Source organism: Prunus mume, linkage group LG6 (genome assembly GCF_029339155.1).
Source record: "Prunus mume cultivar Tortuosa linkage group LG6, ASM2933915v1, whole genome shotgun sequence".
NCBI lineage: Eukaryota > Viridiplantae > Streptophyta > Magnoliopsida > Rosales > Rosaceae > Prunus > Prunus mume.
Genome location: NC_142703.1, coordinates 19824396 through 19848244, shown reverse-complemented (window position 1 = coordinate 19848244; position 23849 = coordinate 19824396). Strand labels below are relative to the sequence as shown.

Here is a 23849-nt window from a genome sequence, read left to right as displayed (position 1 = left end):
ACCTTTCTAGTTGACTAGCTTGCTAGTTGTCTGGTTCGATGTAGATTGACAATTAGTTCTCTCTTTCTCTCTCTTCACTCTGTATTTGCTTCCTTTGATTCTTGCTTCAATGTGTTTACCATGGTGACCTCTCTATACATTTTATTACTAAATAACACAGCGGAATAAGGGGAAACAAGTGTTAATCCTAGAACATGAAAGCTCGAATCCACCTATGAAAATAATAAACTTAAAAATGAAGCTAATTAACCTCAAACCAAAATATGAAAATAACAAAAATCGAAACTTTCACCTAGCAAAATGTGAAATTATGCATAAAGAGCGAGAGAAAATAAAAACTCTCAGCAAAACGGTGAGTTTGACTTGTGATCTAGCCATTCTTTTCGAAGTGGTGCATTATGGGCGCAAATTGGAGAAAGAAACCTCAAATCGAAGTTGAATTTTCGTGTTCTTGGCTTGCACATGTCAAGCTACTCCCTCCTCAATCCTTTCCGTTATCTGCATGACTTAAGGATTAATCTGGCTTTTGTTAACATGATGGTTCTCTGAAACTTGACATTTCGAAATTATATGCATACGATGTTTTCTAAAAAAATTAATGAAGGACTTTCCAAAGCTACCGTGGGAAGTTATAGTTTTGGCGTGTATTTCCTGGTTTGGTGCCTATAATTGCATTAGACTGGATTGTAGGAAATGTATTATAAATCAAAAAGCTGCTTTCATAAAGCATTTGTCAAGGTGCAATCCATGGCTCGTCAATTCTTTTATATACGTTGACACAAGTTGGGGTATATTCGCACTAATAAATCACACCATTAAGGAGGCCCCGTTTGCATGCTTTATATTGCATGATTGCCTTTCCACATTCTTATATGAAATTCTGTAAGCTATATGAATTATTGTTATATTTTATATATGTTTTTTTTATACAAGCGATACTGAGAGAGAGGCGGATAGAACCTAAGACCTCTAGTGCATATATAAATACTTTTAACCACTTAAGCTACAAGCCTCTTACACATTATTATTTTATTGTTCATATTATACTAAAGTTTTGACCTTTGTTCCATCTTTCAAAGATGCATGCATGGATGGGTGCAAATTAGAATTTGTTTAGCCATTTGATTAATGATATGATAATTAAGTGTTAAAACATAACACCAGATTCATCTATTATTTGACAAATAGTTGAATAACCAAATGATGGTCTTTAAAGGGTAGAGATGATGGTCTTTAAAGGGTGATCAACAAGTATGGCTCCCATCATACAATTGATCAGTTGCATAATACAAACTTGATGGGAGAAGCTACAAAGAGGAGTGTAGCTAGCATTTCACACAAATTTAAAATTAAAGGATAGACAATTTTATTTGGAGATTTTGAGATATACAGATTCCCACCTTTTAGCTTTTGAGAAAAGAATATTATATAAGCCTTTTATTTTGCATGTTGTTTCTTCTTTTTCTTTTTTTAATTAATTTCAAACCAGTGGCACTTTGACCTTATTATAACATAATAATAGCAACTTTTTAATCTCTTTTAGCTTTTTCACCTTTCCTTTTTCACACATCAAACGGTCGCTCGATTAAGTCTATGCAAGCATATCTAGTTGTGATATTTTAGTACTTTTTTCCTTGGAAAAGGCAATAATATTTATTTATAAGAGGTATAAAAAAAATTATAAAAAAACGACTCAGCTCTAGAGGATTAAGTGAGCATCTTAACATATTATGGTTCGATTGTTGGTGCGATCAAAAGGAACCTTGCCCTTGATTGAACGTCCCCCCTTCTCACTAGAGACCTAAGTCGTAAAACCTACTGGATTTTTCTATAGGCTTTTTAGGAGTTATGGTCCCTAAACTTTGTACTCACTTGAGCTTTAGTCCCTCAACTTTCAAAATAGCTTCCACAGTCCCTCAACTCCACATTCATTTGTAACAAAAGTTTTAGAGTAACTTATGTTACTTTTTTCCGTCAAAATGAGGGGCAAATTTGTCCTTTTAAGTATTTAGTCATTTTTTGTTTTCTAAATTAATTTAAATTTAAAATTAAAAAAATTTATAATATATAGAAAGTAACTCAACCCCCAACCTCTCTGCTTTGCGTCTTCTTCTCTCATAGGGTTAGGAGTTTCTCTATCCCTTTTTCTTTCAATTTTTGCTTTCCCTCTCTCAACTGCAATGGCATTGTGTACACCGTGTCTTGATAATTTTGGGCGGGGAGAGGGTGCGGTGATAAAATTGGGTAGGCCCTGATTTGGAAAAGGGCATGTGGCTGTGGCGAACGGAGACGCTGATTTGAAAGGGGGTTGCTCTGGGCGCGTCGGAGGGTATTGTATCAGTAAAATCATTTCCCATGCAAGACGACATTTAAAGAGTTGGACAAATATAAAAAAAAAAATTAATGATTATGCAAAGGCATCTCTTTACAGAGGCTAAGAAAAATTCCTTTTTCTCAAAACGACTATAGCCCAAAGTTCTTGACAAAGAGAATTTATACAGAATAGCAAACATAATTCAATGCTTCAAACCTACTTCCATAGTTGCCGAAACCAATTTGGGGTGGGTTGATGGCTGGAAGTGGCTGGTGAGCATTGGCGGAGTCTGAATTTCATATTAGAGGATCCCTTCATAAAACTTGTCTTCTCTTCGTAATTATCATGAATTTCATATTTTAAATTGGTTAAATACTCATCATCTACACAAAGACTTAAAAATTAATAATTTATATTCCAACATAAGAAATAGAAAGAAAAAAAAAATTCATAAGGCGCAGTATTAAAGTACCCAACTCATACATGAAACAAATGAGGAAAATAAAAAATACACAAAGCTTTGAACAAAAGAAGAAGAGAAAGAAAGGTTATTAAAACTTTAGGAGTGTTTAGTGCAAATATCACAAGCTAACCTAGACGATTTAAAGGAGATGAGTAGAAGAGAGATCAAGAAATTTTATGGTTAATTTGTAGACAAAAACCTAATATATTATTTTATTTTATGGTAAATGTTGGCCCTATGTTGGCTCCGCCCCTGTTGGTGGGTCGTCACTGGTGCAAGAGGTGGCTGGGGAGGCTGGGAAGGCTGGGAAGCTGGTTTTTTCACCTGAAACATTGAAAATGACCACTTTACCCCTCATTTTGATAGAAAAATGTAACATAAATTACTCCAGGACTTTTGTTACAAATGAATTTGGAGTTGAAAGACTGTGGAAGCCATTTTGAAAGTTGAGAGAGTAAAGTTCAAGTGGGTACAAAGTTTAAGGACCATAGCTCCTAAAAAGCCTTTATATATATATATATTGTATTGATCATGAGTTAATTACATTTATAATCACTTTCTGTGATGGAGAACCCCTTTTTAACCCCACATTGATTCTTGAATTATTAAAAGTTGTTTTCCAGTACATAGTTAAGAACTTGTAAAGAATATATTCCCGACAAAAACATCTTAAGAAAACAATGACACTTGATTTGTTTACTCAATTTATATTTGGAATTGGGATTCTCATATAAATTTACAGCTAAACTGTCCCCGCTTCCCCTCTCACCCTCTCTCTCTATCAAATCATAGGCTTATAGGGTCTAAGTGACTTTAATCACAATCAAGGTTTGGTCGCGTTTAAAAGATACTCAAGGATGTAAGATTAAATCCAGTCTAATCACAGATTTGACATGCCAAAAATTGAGGTACTGCACACGTTAGCTGCTAGATTTGATATGCATCTTGTTCCTTCATATTTGATTTACATAACGACTGATATGTAACTTAAAGTCCTCAAATGAAACAACATTGTAGAATGCATGTGTATACGTATGTGTGTAATGCAGGTGAGGCTTTGGATAGTCCCAAAGAAAAAAAACAAACTCAATAGAGAGGAGTAGGAAGTAGCGTCAATGTCTATCTTGCTTTTGAGTTAGTGAATAAGTCCACTAGGGTGTTTTGAATAAGAAGTTCCTTGTTATGATTTCTTCTAAGTTATGCTCAATTTGAAGTTCTCCATCACCTCTTTTGGGTTAATTCCTCAATTAAATCATTCTCTTAAACCCCCTCTCTACAACTTCTTATCTTGGCTAAATTTAATTGTACCTCGCATTTGAAGGAGTTTGTTGCAATCTACCTGATTGGTTTTTGCCATGTTTGTGCGATTGACATAGGTTTTCACTGTCATGTGTTGTTAGATCATTGGAAACATGGTTTTTCCCATATCAGTCAGTGGTTTTGCATTGGCTTAAATGCTAGATGTGGTGGTGGGGTTGACGGTGGTGCTTCTTCAAGTGGTGGCAGTAGTGTTCATTTAGGTTCATGTGTTGTTTTAGGGTTTTGGTTATTGTGGGTGTGTTACAAAGGGAAGGTGGGTTTCTCACACACAGACTAACAATATGTCATGAGGGTTTGAACATGAGACCATTGGTATGCAAGTCAATGCCATTTTTAATTGAGTTAGATCCCATTGACTTATTTGAGATATATTTAACTGTAGTGATGTGGGTAATTGTTGGTGTATCTATTTTAATGTGCCTTTTTAAGCATGTTAATTTTGTTGCCCTCTAGAACTTGGTGTTAGTTTTATTGATTTATTACAGGAAAAACATATATGGGTGATTGGCATCCTTATCATCAATTTGTAGGGCGTGCAGAATTAATCTCTTATAATTATATTATATGTAAGGAGAATCTTGTAAAGGAGTTTTTGAAATTGACTTCAATCAACTTTCCTTGACAACTAATATTAAATTCCATGAAAATGAAAGATTTTTTGTTTTGTTTTGTTTTTTTTAATTATAGATTTTTCCATAATTGAAAAGGGGGCAATTGAACGCAGATATTGACATATTATGCAATATTGCAACCACAGTTTTTTTTTTAACTGATCGACAAAAAAAAAATTAAAAAAAATAAAAGCAAAACTACTTCAATATATTTTGTTTCTTATGCTTATTTCAAGTAAAGTAGCTTTCACCGATTGGCATTTCTCAAAATGGTTACTATTCCGATCCTTTTGCCTGAATTGGTAGATGATCATAGTGTGTTGCATTGAAAACTTAACCTCGTCCAAGAGAACTCTTTTTGTTTGTTATTATAGATTAATCTAATATTAAAGGAGATTCTGTCGAAATTTTGGTAGAAGATTTGACCTTTTTATGCTTTTAAGGTGGGAAAAAAAAGGGTTTAAATTAGTAAATGGACTTGACATCCTATGGGTGTCGGAAGGAAAGTAGGATTTGACACGGATTCCAAGGAAAATTCGGGTCAGGTCCTGTCATCGAGCACATGAGTTTTAACTAAAGACCTTAAATCAAAAACCTAATGCACCTACCAATGCACATTATTCTTGCTTATGAGTCAATGTAAATTACACTAATGTATCTACCAAATTAACAAACTCGTTTTCCTTATAAACATGGACTCAACTGTGATCAGTATACAAGAGTGTCAATCTAAATTTTTTTTTTTTAAAAAACAATCATGTATAGCAAAACAATAAATAGAAGCAAATAATACCAAAAGAAAAAAAAAACACCAGTGTGATTAGGATGCACAAGTACAAATTGACGATAGGCATAGGGGGTAAACTAGTTTACCTACCAAACTGACAAACATGTTTGCCCATCAAGAATATATTTCTTTACTACTCTGCATAAGCATATACCCACTTTGAAGTGCAAAAAAAGAACAAAATGATGACTGAATACCAAAAATGAAAATAAATAAATAAAAAGGAGCAAACTAATGTACCTATCAAACAAAACAAATGATACACAAACAAAACCACTTGGGAATTTCATCCAACATGTTACACACACATAGTTGATATGTGATCAGAACATGTACACTATCAAACAAGGCAACAATAGATACAGATTCATTTTTAAAAAAAAATCAAAAACCAAAAAAACATACCTAAAATTTCTTGAACAGTAGAAAAAAAACCCCATGTTTATGGAAAAATTGGCCCTTTTCCAAAAATTTAAATATGATCAAAACACCAATCTCCAAACTACAACCAAAATCAAAAGGGATAATTAATTGTAGATAAAAATTATAGAAGGAACTATCACAATAAATTGGGGAACCAAAAATTAAATCACTACCCCATTCATTGAATTGTAAATGGTATTTTGGGAACCTAAAAATTATAATAAATTAGATATTGAGCATAATAAGGTAACTTGATGGGTTAGATCTTAGTCATGGGTTATGGTTGAAAAAAGTTGGGTATTATTTATAGGAAAAAAATGTAAAGGGTTGCAGGTAAGGCAAATTGAATTTGAAGAGGGTAAGACAAATTTAATAATTTTTTTAACATATCAAGTGGACGACCATGTTGGCTAAAACCCTTTTGAATTTTAAGGGCACATTTGTAATTCAAGCAGGTTTTATAATAAAACAAAACATAAATGTATTTATATTTTTGGTACGAATGGTTTTGGGCATCAACCCAAGAACTGAAAAAGCTATACATATCCTAAAGAACCAGGGAAAAAAAGCCCAAAAATGCTATACTCATGTTATGCAATATTTGTTTTTAATATGTATTATTAAATAATAAAATTATATTATTTAAATATATTTAAAAATTATATATCATTTTTTATTGCCGTATCCAAGACGTATTGTATTCTAGTTTTTAAAGATTTATTGTGTCCCCATGTCATGTTGTATCGTCATATTAGTATTTGTATCCGTGCTTCATATACTTCCATTAATTAATTAGGTTTTTGTTTTCTCAATTGATCAAGGTTTTGTGTTTTGATTAGTTGATTAGGAATAAAAGTGCTATCATTTAATTTTTCAATGTTATTTTATTCTTAAAAAAAATTATGAACTTTTACACAATGACCCCATGTCATAAGAATCCTGAATCTGCGTAAGCCTAAAAGATATGAGACCAAAAACAAAAGGACCCATATATCATACCCAAAAACAAAGTTTCAAAACTGTTACAACAAAAATAAATCAAAGCACCTATTCTGTACCCCACACACACACAAAAAGCATGTAGAACTTATATATTCTCAATATTATACACAAAAAACATTCTAGATATGAGACCAAAAAAATCAAAGCAGAGGATGAAACTTGAGGTTTGCTTTCCACCACCAACCCAACCCCAAAAAAACCCCAAAAAACTGACAAAAGAAGAGTGGGGAAGAAAGTACTAAACTTACAAAACTCTTTGAAGACGGATAAAGATTTTTTAGAAGAGAAGAAAATTATCGAATTCCCAGTACTTTCTTGTTTGGATTGCTTGGTCGGTTAATAACTCCTATTTTTATCCAATGGTGGGTTTCACTTAATATCACATACAGTTACTTCCTTTTAAACACATCCATAACATGTGTAGAGATTTTTAGTATGCAACAAATTCTTAAACACATCCATAACATGTGTGGAGAGTTCTAGTATATAATAACTTCCTTTTTAAACGCATGCATAACATGCGTGGAGATTCCTAATATTTTTGGGAACATTAAGGCCCCATTTGGGATTGTTTTTTTTGGCCAAAAACCTGTTTAACTTTAAAGTTAAGCAGTTTAAAGTGTTTGGTAAAATTAAAATATCTCGATTATTTTAAAAGCGTTGGCCTTTTGACTTTTAAAAGCGACTCTGGTTCTTTTCAAAGTTGCTTTCAAAAGAAGCAGAGATGAACATTTAATCAAATTTTTTAATTCTCAAAATATTATCATTTATTTTAAAAAATGACACCACCTCCACTTTTACATTCAACTCCACCACTTTTACTACCTCCACAACCACCGCCACCACCACCACCACATCCTACTCCTCCTCATCCTCCGCCACCACCACCTCCAACATCACCTCCTCCTCATTCACCACCACCGCCGCCACCGCCGTCCCCACCACCACAACCATCAACTTCGCCTTCATCTCCACCATCAACTCCACTCCATCACTATCACTACCACTACCACCACATGATTAGTGCATAACACTTTTAACATCATGTCTATTTTAGTCATTATTCACAGTTACAACAATTTTATATTAAAATTTACCAAACGGTTTTAACACTACTTTTTGTACTAACAGCACTTTAAAAATAGTGTTTACCAAACATGGAGTTGCTTTACTTTACAGCTAATTATTTTTAAAGAATAGCAGAAGAAACTTTTTTAAAAATAACAGCAATCCCAAACTATGCCTAAAAAACAAACGCTGGTCATTGGTATTATCTCTACACGGTAAATCCCTATTTTCACTCTTTCACCTCACAAAATCTAACAAAATCCATCTTTCCTCGTTTGTCTCTACAATCATACAAATACAAACAATCACTGTTTTCTTAATCTGAACAAAAATAAATATAATACTATGAGATCATAATACTTTATATATATAACTGAAATGTGACTGAAAACAATGAGATCTATAGTGGGAATAATTCATGCTTATTAAACAAGGGAGCTTGACAATTCTATTAAAATGGGGATACCTACAAATTAAAATTTGTATTAAACAATACAATATTTAGAGGTGGTTTCAAGTTGGACTCGGAAGTTTCCCAGAAATTGTTGGTTATATGCAGAACGTGAGGTTCCTTCTTGTTTTCTCCGACATTTTATTTTCCGAAATATTCCGCAATGTATTGACCGAAAAAGATGTTTCATAATGGAAGCTAATAATATGAAAAATCTTTCATTTGAATTGTTCAATAGCGCGTGGCTGCTCTAAGACTTTCTGGGTTATTGGTAATTCGGTCTCTTTCTGGCGATGATGCTTGATGGGTTGTGCTGGTTTTCACTTGGGTATTCGTGTTTAGGCCGTTTGGTGCTGGATTTCTAGCTTTTCAATGAGGTAAAAGGTCATCCATTATCTGGGTTATTTCTTTATATTCTGTATGTTGATGTGTTTCGGCCAGTTTACAAATTTGAGAATGAATGGAATATGAATATAGTTTCTGATGTAACTTGCAGGGATTGCTGAATGGTGAATTTGGAATCTTGGCTGTTTATATAATAGGATCTAAGATTTTTTCCTGTATTGTATTGGGGCAATCTAGTTGGATTAACTTCACCATCTTAGGCATTTGTTTTGTAATTGGACCAAAAGGGATTTGATCATATACACCTTTCAAGTTGGAAGGCCTGCAATTTATTTGTGTTGGACCTGTAAATGATTAGAATTTTCATATGATTGGTGGGGAGGTTGATTTAGGATTTTCTAGATAGAATTAACTTTGATATATTTCAGAATTGGTTTAGCATTAGATCGATTAGATAAGAATAGTGTACATTTATGGATCTAGCTGATGAAATGCCGGTCAACAACAGAGAGGCAGAGGAAATGGACAGAGAGGCCTCGGCAGAAGCTCCTCTCAGAGAGCCCCATCTCTACCGGAACCAGTTTGGGGGCATGGTGAGAAAGAAAGCCTATATCTTTGATGGTTTTGGAAAGTTTTACAATAAGGAATGGGATCTTACAGAAGGTAGGGGAAATGAGTTTTGTTGGTACCATGTGGAACTTCCAAAAGGAAATCAGAAACTTTCTCAATCTGCACAATACCTCATTGGTGTTCTTTGCCCGCCTTTGAAACTCCAAGACATTCTCTCTCTTGTCAGCAATGGACCATTTTGTGGCCATGTTGATGGGGCTCTTGTTTTCAGAGTCAACTCTCCTGGACCTCCATCCAGTGACTTTACATTTAGAATTGCCGCAAGAATTACTGAGAATGCAGTAATCACCGTGAGTTTGGGCCGTGTCCCCAGATTGGGTTTCTCACCAGTAGGTCAATCTCTTCTCTCAGAGATTCCTAGTGTGGAGAGTCCCTCTTATCATAGAGGTGAGCACAAGGAAAGGAGTGGGATTGTTATAGGGGAGCATGTTCTTGAGTTCTTATTGACAATGAATCACTCTGAGGAAGCCGATAATCCAGTGCCAAAATCTGTGTCAAATCTTGTAGTTCATATTGTTGACACGCATGTTGATCACCTCCAAGATGTTGTGACTAAACTTGAGATAGAATTGGATTCCGTTGAGCTTCAGCTGGATAAAGGTGAGTTCCAATTACTACATTAAGCTGCCTCCCAAAAGATTTCATTTTAACATATTCTTCTGCCTATACATTGTTTATCACCGATATTATTGCTTTTCTGACAAATCTCTCTAGTCAATTTTTATTTCTCATCCAGTGCATTTAAAATGTTATAGAACTTAAAAGTTTCGTACTTCACACCTCACAGTTCTAATCTGTTAGTTCCGTTCTCTGTTGTAAGCAATTCTAAGGTGGTAATTGTTTTTGTTGACTTGGGATACCATCAGTAAATGGTGGGATGTACTTCATTGTCCTTTTTGTATAACTAATGACTTGTCATTGTTCAAGATATACTTTTCCATAGATATCATTTCAAATTGCTAATGATTTTAGTAATTGTATTATCTCCCATTTGTAGTTAGACTTCCACTTGATAAGTAACAAAACCTCTCTCTTCTTTGGCTCGTCCTCTGTAAGCCTCTCTCCCCTTCCTCCCTCACCCCCAGGATATTTTGAGGTAGAAATTTGTTTGTTCTTTGTCTTTTGGAGGTTTGGATGGTGCCACTACACCACGCTGAGAGTTTCGACTGTGGGGCTGTGTTTGTGTCCTTTGGGTCTGAACCTGCTTGGCTTGGTAAAAACCCGTATTCAGCTAGTTTCAGTTTCCATTTTCTCAAGCCAATTAGCCTGGGTTAAGTTGGTATACGGATCCAATTGGTGTCCACCTCTAATTATAAGTTAATAAGAGATATTATAGGAAGACAAACCTTGTTCAGAATATCTGCTTTCATTTTCCTGTATATAATGGGAAAGCTAACCATAGTTGGTAAGTAATTTAAACAAATTTTTTCAGCAAATAGAACATTTCTATGAAAAGATCAGACATCAGTGTAGTCATAAGAATAGTTTACATCTTTCTTTCTTATAGGAAAGCATATGGGATCAATATTAGGACCTTTTGTCAATATTGTGCTGATGATTTGATCCAAACCAAATCAATATGTTTAAGGTGATATCTGACATTTTCTGATATCTTGCACATGAACATGCTCTGGTTTATGTTGTTTGGTACACCTAATTATTGTACTATTGCTTTGATAATATGCAACTGACAGAATATCCATATGCATATATTCATCAACGATTGCACTTGAAAGCCTTTCTAACTTATATACGATCATTCTTTGCAAGTTGATCCTCTACATGCTACCTATTATACTTAAAATAACATAGAAAGAAAAGTGGATTTTTAGGTGAGTCTTCTATGTAAATTTAGCACTTATTTCGACTGATTAATATACAGTGATGTTCTGATTTCTAACAGGTGGTTTTGCTTTGAAGAAACAAATGCTAGATGACAGAAGATTTCCTAAAATACATCTAGATCTGCAGCGCCTCCTGCAGGTAGTTTGTCAGCTCATCATTTTCTATGATGTGTGGAAGCAAGAAGGATTATGAGTTATTCTAGCTTGCTTCCAATTAAAGCATTACTGCATATTTTTTATGGTGATTTCACAATCTACTTTATGATAAGTAGCAACATACCCTTTTAAAGTACAATGAAAATAGCCCAAAACCGAAAGTAGGCCAACCCTAATTGCAGTTTCATGACTTTAGAATACTTGATAGCTTTTCCATCAGCCATTTTGGTGGTTGGGTTCCCCAATAACACTAAGACTTCTAGTCTCTGGAGGTGTGTCATATGAATGTTTCTTGATTGTTCAAAAGAATGTGATTTGGTAGGAACTGTAGCTTCTATTTGATTTAAGTTCTCATCAATGAACGAAACCATGTGGAATAATCTTTCTTGGTTTGGCATTTAATTTTACTGAGCTCAGGTGATTGCTCATGGGGAGCAAGTTTTTCCTCGGGTCAAAGAAAAATGTTCCTCAAAACATTGGTTTTCCAGTGAAGATATTATCTCTCTTGAAGAGCTGATCGGACGGTTGAGGAGGCTAAAGGACAATGTAGGCTTTATAGCAAATCGTGTCACGGCAATACAGGCTGGTCTAGACAGCTGGCAAGCTGAGCAGATAAACAGGAAACTGTATTATCTCTCATTCCTTTCTATAATATTCCTTCCTTTATCCATCATTACTGGAGGTAAAGTTGTTCTTCAGCATAACTTTTCAGTTGTGGGATTTTCTGAGGCATTCTTATGCATTTCTACTGTGAGCAAGAAGCTTTTGACAACAAGCATTTCTGTATTTCTTGCAGTGTTTGGCATGAATGTGGGGGGAGTTCCATGGACGGGACAAAAAGACCCAACGTTGAAAAATGGTTTCCGTAATGTCATGTTACTCTGTGTAGCTATGCTACTTCTGGCTCTGCTCTGCTTCAGCTTTCCTTCTCTGTATACCCGAATATCTACTTGGCACAGGACAAGAGCCATGAAGAGAAGCTGGTCCCTCAACCGGAAATCATTCCTCAGGAGAACCCATGGAATTGGAGTTCAAGAAAGAAGGGGCTACCTTCGGATTTGAGGATAGCAGAACATTCACAGTATGCCCTTTTATTTCTTCTTACTTGGTTCCCCGGCTTCGCATTATTTTTTGTTCATTTGAATATTCATAATTCCAGATCTTGTCCTCATCAACCTTAATTCTTTTTCTGTAATCTTATGTTGGTTTCTAATTGGTTTATACTTTCCTCCATTTTTTGTCCTTGGAGGCCAGCTTGTAAATTGTACAGTCTTGTATCATATGTTAAATACTGCTGCAGTAGTGGTTACTATTTCTTATTCCACTCCTTCTGTTGCTGAATAATGTATACTGAAAAGTTAACAGCTACATGATCATAACCATAGACTCCTTTCAACAGTTGTGAGGATTTGGGCGTTGGGGATTTGTTGATACCTTTTTTCATTTCAAATATGAATCGCTCTTTTGCGACCTGAAAAAAAAAATAGAAAGAAGAATTCAGTAAGGATGCCATAGAGAGATTCAATATTTGTGATTAAACTAGCAATGAAGTCATTGCTTGCTGATTTTTCAACTAAATTTCAGATGTATGGAGCTCAATGAGTTTAAAAAAAAAAAAAAACTATGCCTTGCCTGAGAACTTCTGACCTAGAAGAGTGAAACTCAACTCAATATTTCATTGATCATTGAATTGGGAAATGTATATCAAATATCTTTTGCAAGTGGAAAACGTGGGTTTCTTGATTCTTTTCACTTTTCCTGAAATTCTATGAAAGGTTTTGGTTTCTTTGTTCTTTTCCCTAAAGCCAAATTTTTGTTTAATTTTTTTTTTTTTTTCATTTCATTGAGGTTTAATGATAGAACCCAAATATAGAGAAAGGAAAGAAACGCCGCAGGAGAAGGAAAAGAAATGAAGAGAGAAAAACAAGCAAGAAAATGTTCAATTCATTTTATTCATTCACATTTCGGTTTCTGGGTTTTAACCTTTTATCCATCCCAAAGATACAAACCGGTACACGCCTCTATTTAACCATTTGATTAAAGGGCTCGTTTAGTACGCCGGACTATACTGATTAAAATCTGTCGGATAGTATTAATTTATTTCGGAGAGTACTGATTGTTTATCCATAATATTATAAGGCATTTGGTGTTGTTCCAGATAAATAGTCTTACTAAGTAATATTGTGTTTGGTGCTGTTTCGGAGAACATCGGATCAGACTATTTTTTCACAAAAAATTCTTTGATAATTTAAGTGGAAATATAGACAATATAGACAATATAATATGCATATATATAATTAAGAAAAAAAGAAAATATATTGAAGCCCAACAAAAGCAGTCAAGAAGAGAATCAACAGCCAGCAGTAGCAACACTGAAATAACCAGAAAACAAACCAACAAAGCACCAAAAGTAGAAGAAAAAAAATATACAACAAGAAAAACATAGCCGCATGTATTGTTCTCATCGCCGACTTGAGATGATAATTTGATTATTGAGTTGGATACCTGGATAAGATGAAATACATAAATTAAAAAACACAAGAAAAACTCAGCAGCATGTATTGAGTTGGATACATAGCCACATGATGATTATTTGATTATTGAGTTGAATACACAGCTGCATGTATTGTTCTAATATAGCAAGAAAAAAAGTCAAAAAGGAAGAACTCATAACCTAATTTCCACAAAAATTTAATAAAAAAGGAAATATATAAAGAAAGAGAAGATGAAGACAAAAGAAGCATATTGGGAAGAGAGAGAGAGAGAGAGAGAGATGGATACCTGGAGAAGAGTGAAGCGAAAAACCTTGGAAAAGATAGCAAAGAAGAACCCTAGGGAGAAGAATATGAAAATAGCGTCGTCGGATTTTTACGTGAACGTGTGTGTTCTTTTTCTCTAGTTGTATAATTAAGCGTGTATTATCTAAACCAGAGTGTGTGAGTTATATTAGTTAGTCAGATAAGGAAAGTATTAAAAGCTCAACCCGTATAAAATAGTCAAGTAATTAAATAATACAAGTTGACACCAAACACCTGACATAGACTAGTTACTCCTATCCATAGTCTAATACGGTGTACCAAACGAGCCCAAAGAGTGATCAAAGTGCCCATTTTGCATTGATTATTTGGGGTGATAAGTGATTTTAAAAAAATTGGGAAGCCTAGCCCATTTGGTAAACCATGATAAAATCACTTATTGTTAAAAATTGTTGTGAGAGAAAGTTATAAGGGAAAACCGTTATAAAGCTACTTTCATTTTCTGATGATGCGGCAATAAGTTTAGAGAGGCGCTAAAGTTTAATGAAAATTTCAAAATTCCAAAAATAACCCCATATGTTTTCACGCTCGCGTCTCTTTCTCTTCATTCTTCCACTTCCCATTATTCATCTTCACGCCTTCTCTTCCATATTCCTCATACCTGAGCTACTCTTCTCATTCTTTTCCTTCAATTTTTCTTGTTGGATTGTTGAAACACTCTCTTGAAGGCACAAGAATCAGGTAAGAGACATATTAGGTTAATTTTTCTTGTCAATTTTAGTCTTCTCAATTAGGGTTAGAGAAGCTTCTCATTGATTTGGATTTATCATACAACTCAGACTAATCCTATACCACGAAATTAATTTTAAAAGCTTCAATTCCGTTTTCTTTCTAAATTGTTAATGAGTTCCCGCCTTTTGATTTAGTTCACTAAATGGTTGTTGTTGATATACGAAACGTTGTAGAACCAAAACAATTAAAAAAAAAACAAGAAGAAAATAGCAAGACGCAGAGAGATGAAAACATATTTAATACAAAAAATATATATTTAAGTGCAAGTGAAAATTTCCTTTTACCAAAAACACTTGAACAGAAAAGTCATTTCAATATAATGTCCTTTTTAGTCATTATACACAACACACAATACTTTCACACAAAAATTTATCAAACACTTAGAAACTGATTATTTTCATAGCAAATCTGACAGTGATTATTTTCACAACACAACAATGTCAAACTAAGCCCTTAGTACTTTTCCTTAAAAATGATGAATTCATCTTCTTCTTTTTTAGTAATTCATCTATTTATTTATTGGTTTTTGAGAGATTTCTCAAGTAATATTGTTTAAAAGATCTAGGAATGAGAGTTGACTAATATGTTGTATATGTTGGCGTGGGCCCTGATTTCCTAGTTTGATTCACGTTACCTAAATAGAGTAGTTTTTTTTTTTTGGATAAGGAAATAGAGTAGTTACATAGTTAGGATTCCTTGTAATTAGCTAATTACTTTTCCTTATATGAAAAGTAAACTTATACTTGTATATCCTTCTTATGGAGAAATATGAAATATAATTCACAATCATTCAATCATGTGTTTTAGTTTTAAGTTGGTATCAGAGTTGGCTAATACCGGTCTCTCAAAACAAAACACACACAAAATCCTAGCCTATCGGCAACATTTACCGCTGACAGCAACCAAACAAAAAAATAAAAATAAAATAATAACTCATACCCTAAACACCCCAACCATAGCCGCCAAATCCAGTGCTTCAAAGACCTAGAAACTCTTAACATGCAGCAACCACTTGTTACAGTTTGAAATGATAATTTCATTGCCCGTTCACTATACGGTTGAATGGGAAGAACAATAACACTTGGTCGAGGATGTTGTTACTTCATGTGTCAGGCCAAGGAAAAAGAGGTTATCTGATAAGGAATGTGGCTTAAGTGGAGGAGGAAGCTTCTATCTTTGATTCATGGTGGATTGAGGACTCCATTGTTAAAGGATGGTTGATAAAAACCATGAAGCATAAAAGTGAAGTTGGTTCTTTCAAGAATTTTTACAAGATGATTCAAACTCAATATTCTTGTTCGATTAAAGTTGTTCGCTTGGATAATGGAGATGAATTTGTTAACCACACACTCGCATACTTATGTACTAAAAAAGGCTTTCTCTATGAAACTACTTACCCACAGACTCCTGAACAGAATGGTGTGACTGAACGCAAAAATCGCCATATTCTTGAGACTATGCCAGCTCTCCCTTTGGTTTTGGGGTGGGGGTGTTCTCCCAACTCCTTTGGGCTGAAGCTATTCAGTATGTCATCTACCTCCTTTGGATCCAAATACTTACTTATCTTTAGTTTTAACTTATTTCTCTATTCTTACTCACCACTTTGGAGTGTAAACAAACCAAGTTGAATAGCATAGTGCTCAAGTTTGGCTCGTTTAAAATCTATTCAGCTTAAGTTTATATGAGCTTATTTCTTTTCCAAGCCGAGCTCAAACGAGCTAAATAAATGTCAATACAAACTCAAGTTGGATCAAGAAAATTCATAATAATAAGCTTATTTATTTTACTTTTGTAACATAAATTTCAGAACTAAAAAACACAATCATGATACTTTAAGAACAATACATAGTCAATATAAAATCTTCAAATAGAAGAAAACAAACATAATGCTTTGAGCTTTTGCATGTGGAAAGAAATGCTTCGAATTCATTGTTCAAAAGATCGCTCATCCAAGCAAACTTCTTTTATAAACAAGCTGCTCACGAGTTTTACAAGCTAAACATTCCGAAGATCAAACCTGGTGAAGCTAGGTTTGCCCAAAAATAAAAGAAAAATAATAATAAGGGAATAAATTGTATAAAATAAAAAAATTATTATTTTATTTTATTTTTGTCTTGGAAAATAAAAATATTTAAATTAAGCACGGGATTTGGTTGTGACTTCGGAGTGCAGCCCAAGAAAGCTTCTTTCTATCCCAATAAAATAGGCACATTAGGGAAAGTCAGATCAGACCACCTCCTTTCGCCACGTAGCACCGCACAACCAGCTACACATAACGCGACGTCGTCTCGCTACTATAAACCACAAATGACAAACCCACCATACGACACCGTTTAAAGATAGATCCAGAACTTTCCACACGCATCCTTCGCTCAATTTCCGCCTCATAAAAGAACGCCCTCCCAACAAAAACCCTAAACCCTAGAGCTCAAAACCCTCCCCGTGTTTCCCCTTTCGAGTTCTTCGTCTCTGTGCGTGTTGTTCTAATCACAGCATCTGCCATGGCCACTGCCGCGTTACTCCGTTCCCTACGACGTCGTGACATCGCATCGGTCCCTCTCTGTGCCTACCGATCCGTACGTCTCTTACCCTTGCTCAGATTCTCTTCAAGTTCGCAACTTTTTCGTCTTTGTACTCTCGACCCTCGATCTTCTTTCATTCTGATCTGTCTTTCGGGTGAAATAACTTAGCTTTTTTTCATTTTGTTATATAAATTTTGATTTTATGAAGTTTTTGTTGGTTGTGATCCGAGGAATTAGAAACGAATAAGTGAACGACTTCTTTTGAAATGTTTAATATTTTCCTCCCTTTTCTGAGAGGCCAAACAGAGGAACGGAGCTGAGGGTTTTTTTTAAAATATATGTGTGGTTTGCGTGATTATCTTTCAGGCTTCTGGTGTGTAGTTTTGTTGTTTTGATTGGGTTAATGATAGTTACTTACTCTTGAATTAGGTTGAAGCTCTTTTTCACTGTCATCTTTGCCTGATGACTGACATTTAGGGCGGTGGAGTACTGTTGTTTTATTGCTAATTTTAACAAAGCTTGAGGATCATTTTATAGATCTTTTTATTTCTTTTATTTTATAGAAATTATTGCTTAGTTCAGATGACTTGATGAAGATGGAATTTTATTTACATATAGGGGCGATGTAATGGGTTATAATAGGAAACTCAGTTATATATGAATTGAAGTTGTGTATGATTGTTCATTATGCATCGTAGTGCTTATTATATACTTTATGGTTTTGCAGTTGAATAGCACTTCTAATTCATCACATCTTGTTCAAAAATGGGGAAGCTTGGCAAGAACTTTCAGGTATTTTGGACTTGCTTAGTTCACTATGTAAATATTTCAAATTTTTTTCTCTGTTGGATTGTTTCTAATGAAATCTTCTCTGATAGTTCCAAACCTGCTGGAAATGATGTTATTGGCATTGACTTGGGTACTACCAACTCATGCGTGGCTGTGATGGAGGGAAAGGTAAGGTTATTTATAAGTTCTTACTGATGTTCTGACCTAATTTCTTGTTTAAGCTTTTTGTGCAAGCCATTTATGTCTGATTAATTGTGGATTTGTTATAGAATCCCAAAGTCATTGAGAATTCTGAAGGAGCTCGAACCACACCATCAGTGGTTGCTTTCAACCAGAAAGGAGAACTATTGGTTGGTACTCCAGCAAAACGTCAAGCTGTCACGAATCCCACAAACACAGTTTTTGGAACCAAGCGTCTGATCGGTAGGCGCTTTGATGATCCCCAGACGCAAAAAGAAATGAAGATGGTTCCGTACAAGATAGTGAAAGCTCCAAATGGAGATGCTTGGGTTGAAGTCAATGGTCAGCAGTACTCCCCAAGCCAAATTGGAGCCTTTGTCCTAACAAAGATGAAAGAGACTGCGGAGGCTTACCTTGGAAAGAGTGTAACAAAAGCTGTGATCACAGTTCCAGCCTATTTCAATGATGCGCAGAGGCAAGCAACAAAGGATGCTGGCAGAATTGCTGGTCTAGATGTACAGAGAATCATAAATGAGCCTACTGCTGCTGCACTTTCCTATGGTATGAACAACAAGGAAGGGCTAATAGCTGTGTTTGATCTTGGTGGTGGAACATTCGATGTATCCATTCTGGAGATATCCAATGGCGTTTTTGAGGTTTGCATACTTTGCATTCAGTTAATTCTTTTTTTTTCCCCTTTATTTTGTAAAATATCAGTAACAACTCTCTCTTATGTAGGTGAAAGCAACAAATGGCGACACATTCCTGGGAGGGGAGGATTTTGACAATGCTTTGCTGGACTTCTTGGTGAGTGAATTCAAGAGGACTGAGGGGATTGATTTGGCAAAGGATAGGCTTGCCTTGCAGAGGCTTAGGGAGGCAGCTGAGAAGGCAAAGATTGAACTTTCATCAACATCACAAACTGAGATTAACCTTCCCTTCATTACAGCTGATGCTTCAGGTGCTAAACATCTGAACATCACGTTGACCAGATCCAAATTTGAAAGTCTGGTAAATCACTTGATTGAGAGGACAAAGGCTCCATGTAAGAATTGCCTGAAGGATGCTAATACGTCTATTAAGGATGTCGACGAGGTCCTTCTTGTTGGAGGGATGACACGTGTTCCCAAAGTGCAAGAGGTCGTTACACAGATATTTGGCAAGAGCCCAAGCAAAGGAGTGAATCCTGATGAGGCTGTTGCTATGGGAGCTGCCATCCAAGGTGGTATCCTTCGTGGTGATGTTAAGGAGTTGCTTCTTCTTGATGTCACTCCTCTATCGCTGGGCATTGAAACATTGGGTGGAATCTTCACCAGGTTGATTAGCCGCAACACAACAATTCCAACAAAGAAGAGTCAGGTCAGTCATTAAAGCCAGCCAAACGTACTTCAGATTACATCAACTAGTTGATACGTTGGTGTGAAGGGTGAATTTATAAGGAATCATTTTATTATTTTCATTTCTTCTTATTAGAGTTAATATGAGTTGGAGGGTCAGGGTTGGCTGGATTGCAGTTTTGATCTTTGACCTTGGTTTTGTTTTCCTTAGGTTTTAATTGGACTCCACCTTCTTTCCTTTTGCCATCGATTTTGTGTTCCTGATTTGTTTTGTATCATTTCAGGTATTTTCAACCGCGGCTGACAACCAAACTCAAGTGGGTATCAAGGTGCTACAAGGAGAGCGTGAGATGGCTTCTGACAACAAGATGTTGGGAGAGTTTGAACTCGTGGGCATTCCTCCAGCACCAAGGGGCATGCCTCAGATTGAAGTCACCTTCGATATTGATGCCAATGGTATTGTCACTGTTTCTGCCAAGGACAAGGCCACCAGCAAAGAACAGCAGATTACCATTCGCTCGTCTGGAGGGCTTTCTGAAGATGAGATTGAGAAGATGGTCAGGGAAGCCGAGCTACATGCTCAGAAAGATCAAGAGAGGAAAGCTCTAATTGACATCAGAAATAGTGCTGATACTACCATCTACAGTATCGAGAAGAGCTTGAATGAGTATCGTGACAAGATCCCAAGTGAAGTTGCCAAAGAAATTGAGGACGCAGTTGCAGAATTGAGGACGGCAATTGGAGGGGACAATGCTGAAGAAATTAAGGCCAAGCTTGAGGCTGCAAACAAAGCTGTTTCTAAGATTGGGGAGCACATGTCACGCGGTTCAGGCGGTGACTCTTCTTCCGGTGGACCAGGGACAGAGGGTGGAGACCAAGCTCCCGAGGCAGATTACGAAGAAGTGAAAAAGTGAGTGCCCGAGCAGTAATTGAGTTTACTTAATTCACTGTCAAAGATGAAGTTCTAAATTTTTATTTGCCCATAAAACCTCACCTCTTTTGGTTTTGTATCTAAGTGTTGGGAGTTTAAATGTATTAGGGAAGCACGATCTACTTCCTCTGCCCTTTTTTCAGTACATTTTTAGTTGAGATTTTGTGGTAGTCATTAATCACCGGTATTTCTTCTGGTAAGTTATCCATGAGAGGGATTATGCCTGGTTTTGTCCAGGCAGGACGGACTAATTTTAGCTGTTCAAAGTTTGAATAATGAAATAGGTTCAGAATTCGGAATAGCATATGCTATGCTTAAAACCTCATGCTCTGACTTCGCGTCCTATGCTCTGCTGCTGCCGCTGCTTATTAATTCTTTCCTCAATCACATTTCCCCATTTTAATCAATCAACGGTCAATGATCAAAAGTTATTGCAACTCTTGCACATTTTCGAAAGCCTTATCTGGGACAAGTCAATTCATACACAGATTAACACAAATGCTATATACAAATACCAATTTGGCTTACATCAGGGAAAGGGTGTTGAAGAAAATTGAGGGTTGGAAACAATGCATTCTCTCCTTGGCAGGGAAAGAGGTCCTAATTAAAGCTATTGCTACAGCTGTACCAACTTATCCCATGATGTGTTTTCTTTTCCCCAAAACTACTTGCAGTGATATTTGCAGTGATTTAGCAAAATTTTGGTGGAAAACCTGACAGTGACTCGAAAATTCTTTGGAAATCATGGAAAGCTATGAGCCTAGCTAAATCTGAAGGGGGTTTGGGGTTTAGAGACTCATATGATTTCAACTTAGCCTTACTTGCTAAGCAAAGCTGGAGAATCCTCAACAACCCACATGCTTTATGGGTTAAACTTTTAAAGGCGCGATATTTTCCAGATTGTGACTTTAAGGATGCTACACTTTGGGGCATCGACCTTCATGGATATGGAGAAGCTTATTGGCAGGCAGAGATACTGTGATGAACAATGCTAGAAGGCAAATAATGAATGGGGAGAGTACTAATATTTGGGCTGATAATTGGGTCCCTGAGGTAGGGATTATTACTCCGCTTGTTCCAATACCTATCAACGCCCCTCAACTGGTTTCAGAAATTATTGATGTGAGGAGTGGTTCTTGGAACTTAGACTCGGTCGCAAGCTATCTGTGTTGGGAAACAAAAAGACGAATCCTTTCAATACCTGTGGGGGCCTCAAGGCACCAAGATAGAGTTGTTTGGCCATGGACTTCTAATGGATTGTATGCGGTGAGATTAGGATATCACGGTCTTCATTCAACACATAGAGCTTTGGCTATGGGGAATTCGCATTCGTCCCATATTATACCCATCCAGGTTTGGAAAGCAATCTGTCAGATTAGCACTCTGTCAAAAATCCAGTTGTTCATGTGGAGAATTGTCTCGAATGCAGTTCCAACTAGAATGAATTTATTTCGGAAAAATATTTGTGGCTCTCCTATTTGCTCTCTGTGTGATCAGTTTGAAGAAACGATAGAACACTTGCTTTTTCTCTGCCCCTGGACTTAGGCAGTATGGTTTGGGTCCCCTTTGTCATTGCGAATTGATCAACAACGTTTGAGAACTTTTGATGTGTGGTTTAATGAAATTTTGAGTATTCGATCGGAGTCTAAGCAAGACAAATTGGATATGCTTACCCTTCTAAGTTTTTTCCTTTGGGAGATTTGGAAAACCAGGTGCAAGGCTGTCATTGAAGGGAGCACCATTGACCCGGCCAAGGTTATTGAGAATGCGCTAAGAGCTCAAATGGAGTTCACTGAAATCCGAAGGGTTCCTAGTGATGAAGTGGCCGTGAACAACATTTTGAATGTCCATCCTGCTTCCTGGAACGCACCTTCAGGTGATTTTGTGAAAATAAATGTGGATGGAGGATGGATTGGTGACACTCTGAAAGGTGGCGTTGGTGTTGTTATTAGAAACACTGATGGTCAATTTGTTGGGGGTTTAGTTGGTCCTATTTGCTGTGATTCAGCACTAGCTGCGGAAGCTCATTCAGCAATTAGAGGGCTTGCTTTGTCAGCTAACCTTGGCTTTAGAGATGTCATTGTGGAAATTGACTCAAAATTGCTTATCAATGGGCTAAATGGTGACTTTAGAAACAAAGTGTGGTCCATTATGCCCCTTCTTGAGGAGCTTCACAGAATCTATGGGTCTATGCGTGAGGTCCGATGGAGCTGGGTGCATAGAGATTTAAATCAGGCGGCTCATGAAGCAGCCATGATTGGAGTTAGAGCTATGGAGCTGGAAAGCTAGGTCTCACGACCACCATTGTCTCTGGTGCAAGTTCTGGTCTCAGATGGACTCCTATGTCCTCCTTAAGTTTAATTTTGTTTTGGGTTGAAAGTTTTTCTTTGTTGGGTTGTATGGATTCAGTTGGAAGGCTTTCAGTTTTGCTTTCTTTCCTTTATTATAAGCTCTTTTGCCGATTTTTCGGCCTTGGAATGAAGTTTCAGACTTGATCAAAAAAAAAAAAAAAGACCAATGCTATATACAAAGACCAATGGTGGAGAAAATCATAGCAGAGGCTCTAAAAGCATCTCCCCTTCCTTTTCTAAGGATGGTTGGACGATTTCACAGGTATGGAGTCGTTGAGGCTTAATAACCTAACTCCTCTTCCCCCTTCCAATTACTTCTTATTTTCTAGAAGTGAGTTTCAGCCAATTTTCTTTGTTGTTACGTTGCTTGTTGGGTAGAGGAGATGACTAGATAGCCTCCAGAGTATATTCATGTTAAGGAACAAAGGGCAATACTTCTCGAAAGGAGGGAAAAAAAACAAGGGAAAAGTGCCACCCATTTTATAATGGCCCACTTAGTGCCCACATAACACGATTTCACAGGTATGGAGTCGTTGAGGCTTAATAACCTAACTCCTCTTCCCCCTTCCAATTACTACAATCTTATTTTCTGAAAACAAAGAGGATTTGGGTAGGAATAAAGAGGTTTTTTTTTTTTTTGCTAGGTCCATCTAGGGGATGCTGATGATGAATAAATTTTACTTTGTTGTTGGGCACGTTGCGTTGGTGTTGGAGCAAAATGGGGAGGATTGGTTTGGTATCAGATTTCACAATCTCATTCATGTGGGTTTGGTCAGG

At 36.2% G+C, this 23849-nt stretch overlaps 3 protein-coding genes across 5 annotated transcripts; all 3 read left to right on the top strand.

The window, feature by feature from the left end:
- Positions 1–8383: 8383 nt before the first annotated feature.
- On the top strand, positions 8384–12738 carry LOC103335797 (Magnesium transporter CorA-like family protein). 3 transcript variants are annotated; one of them, XM_016795289.2, is made up of 6 exons: positions 8384–8550; positions 8678–8816; positions 8936–10014; positions 11318–11397; positions 11832–12096; positions 12211–12738. In XM_016795289.2, exons 3-6 carry the CDS (start codon positions 9258–9260, stop codon positions 12474–12476), a joined length of 1368 nt encoding a protein of 455 aa, XP_016650775.1. In that variant the 5' UTR covers positions 8384–8550; positions 8678–8816; positions 8936–9257; the 3' UTR covers positions 12477–12738. The 3 variants fall into 3 exon arrangements, with proteins under 3 accessions (XP_016650775.1, XP_008237043.1, XP_016650776.1); XM_008238821.3 differs by lacking the exon at positions 8384–8550 and having other exon boundaries at positions 8646–8816; XM_016795290.2 differs by lacking the exon at positions 8384–8550 and having other exon boundaries at positions 9293–10014.
- A 4592-nt stretch (positions 12739–17330) lies between these two features.
- Positions 17331–21041, top strand: LOC103335798 (heat shock 70 kDa protein, mitochondrial). The gene is made up of 6 exons (XM_008238822.2): positions 17331–17538; positions 18212–18276; positions 18363–18441; positions 18543–19109; positions 19192–19812; positions 20075–21041. Exons 1-6 carry the CDS (start codon positions 17464–17466, stop codon positions 20702–20704), a joined length of 2037 nt encoding a protein of 678 aa, XP_008237044.2. The 5' UTR covers positions 17331–17463; the 3' UTR covers positions 20705–21041.
- Positions 21042–21702: 661 nt separating this feature from the next.
- Positions 21703–23010, top strand: LOC148916374 (uncharacterized). Its single transcript, XM_089055114.1, has 2 exons — positions 21703–21980; positions 22434–23010. The coding sequence occupies exons 1-2, from the start codon at positions 21703–21705 to the stop codon at positions 23008–23010; spliced, it is 855 nt and encodes a 284-aa protein (XP_088911240.1).
- Positions 23011–23849: the final 839 nt, after the last annotated feature.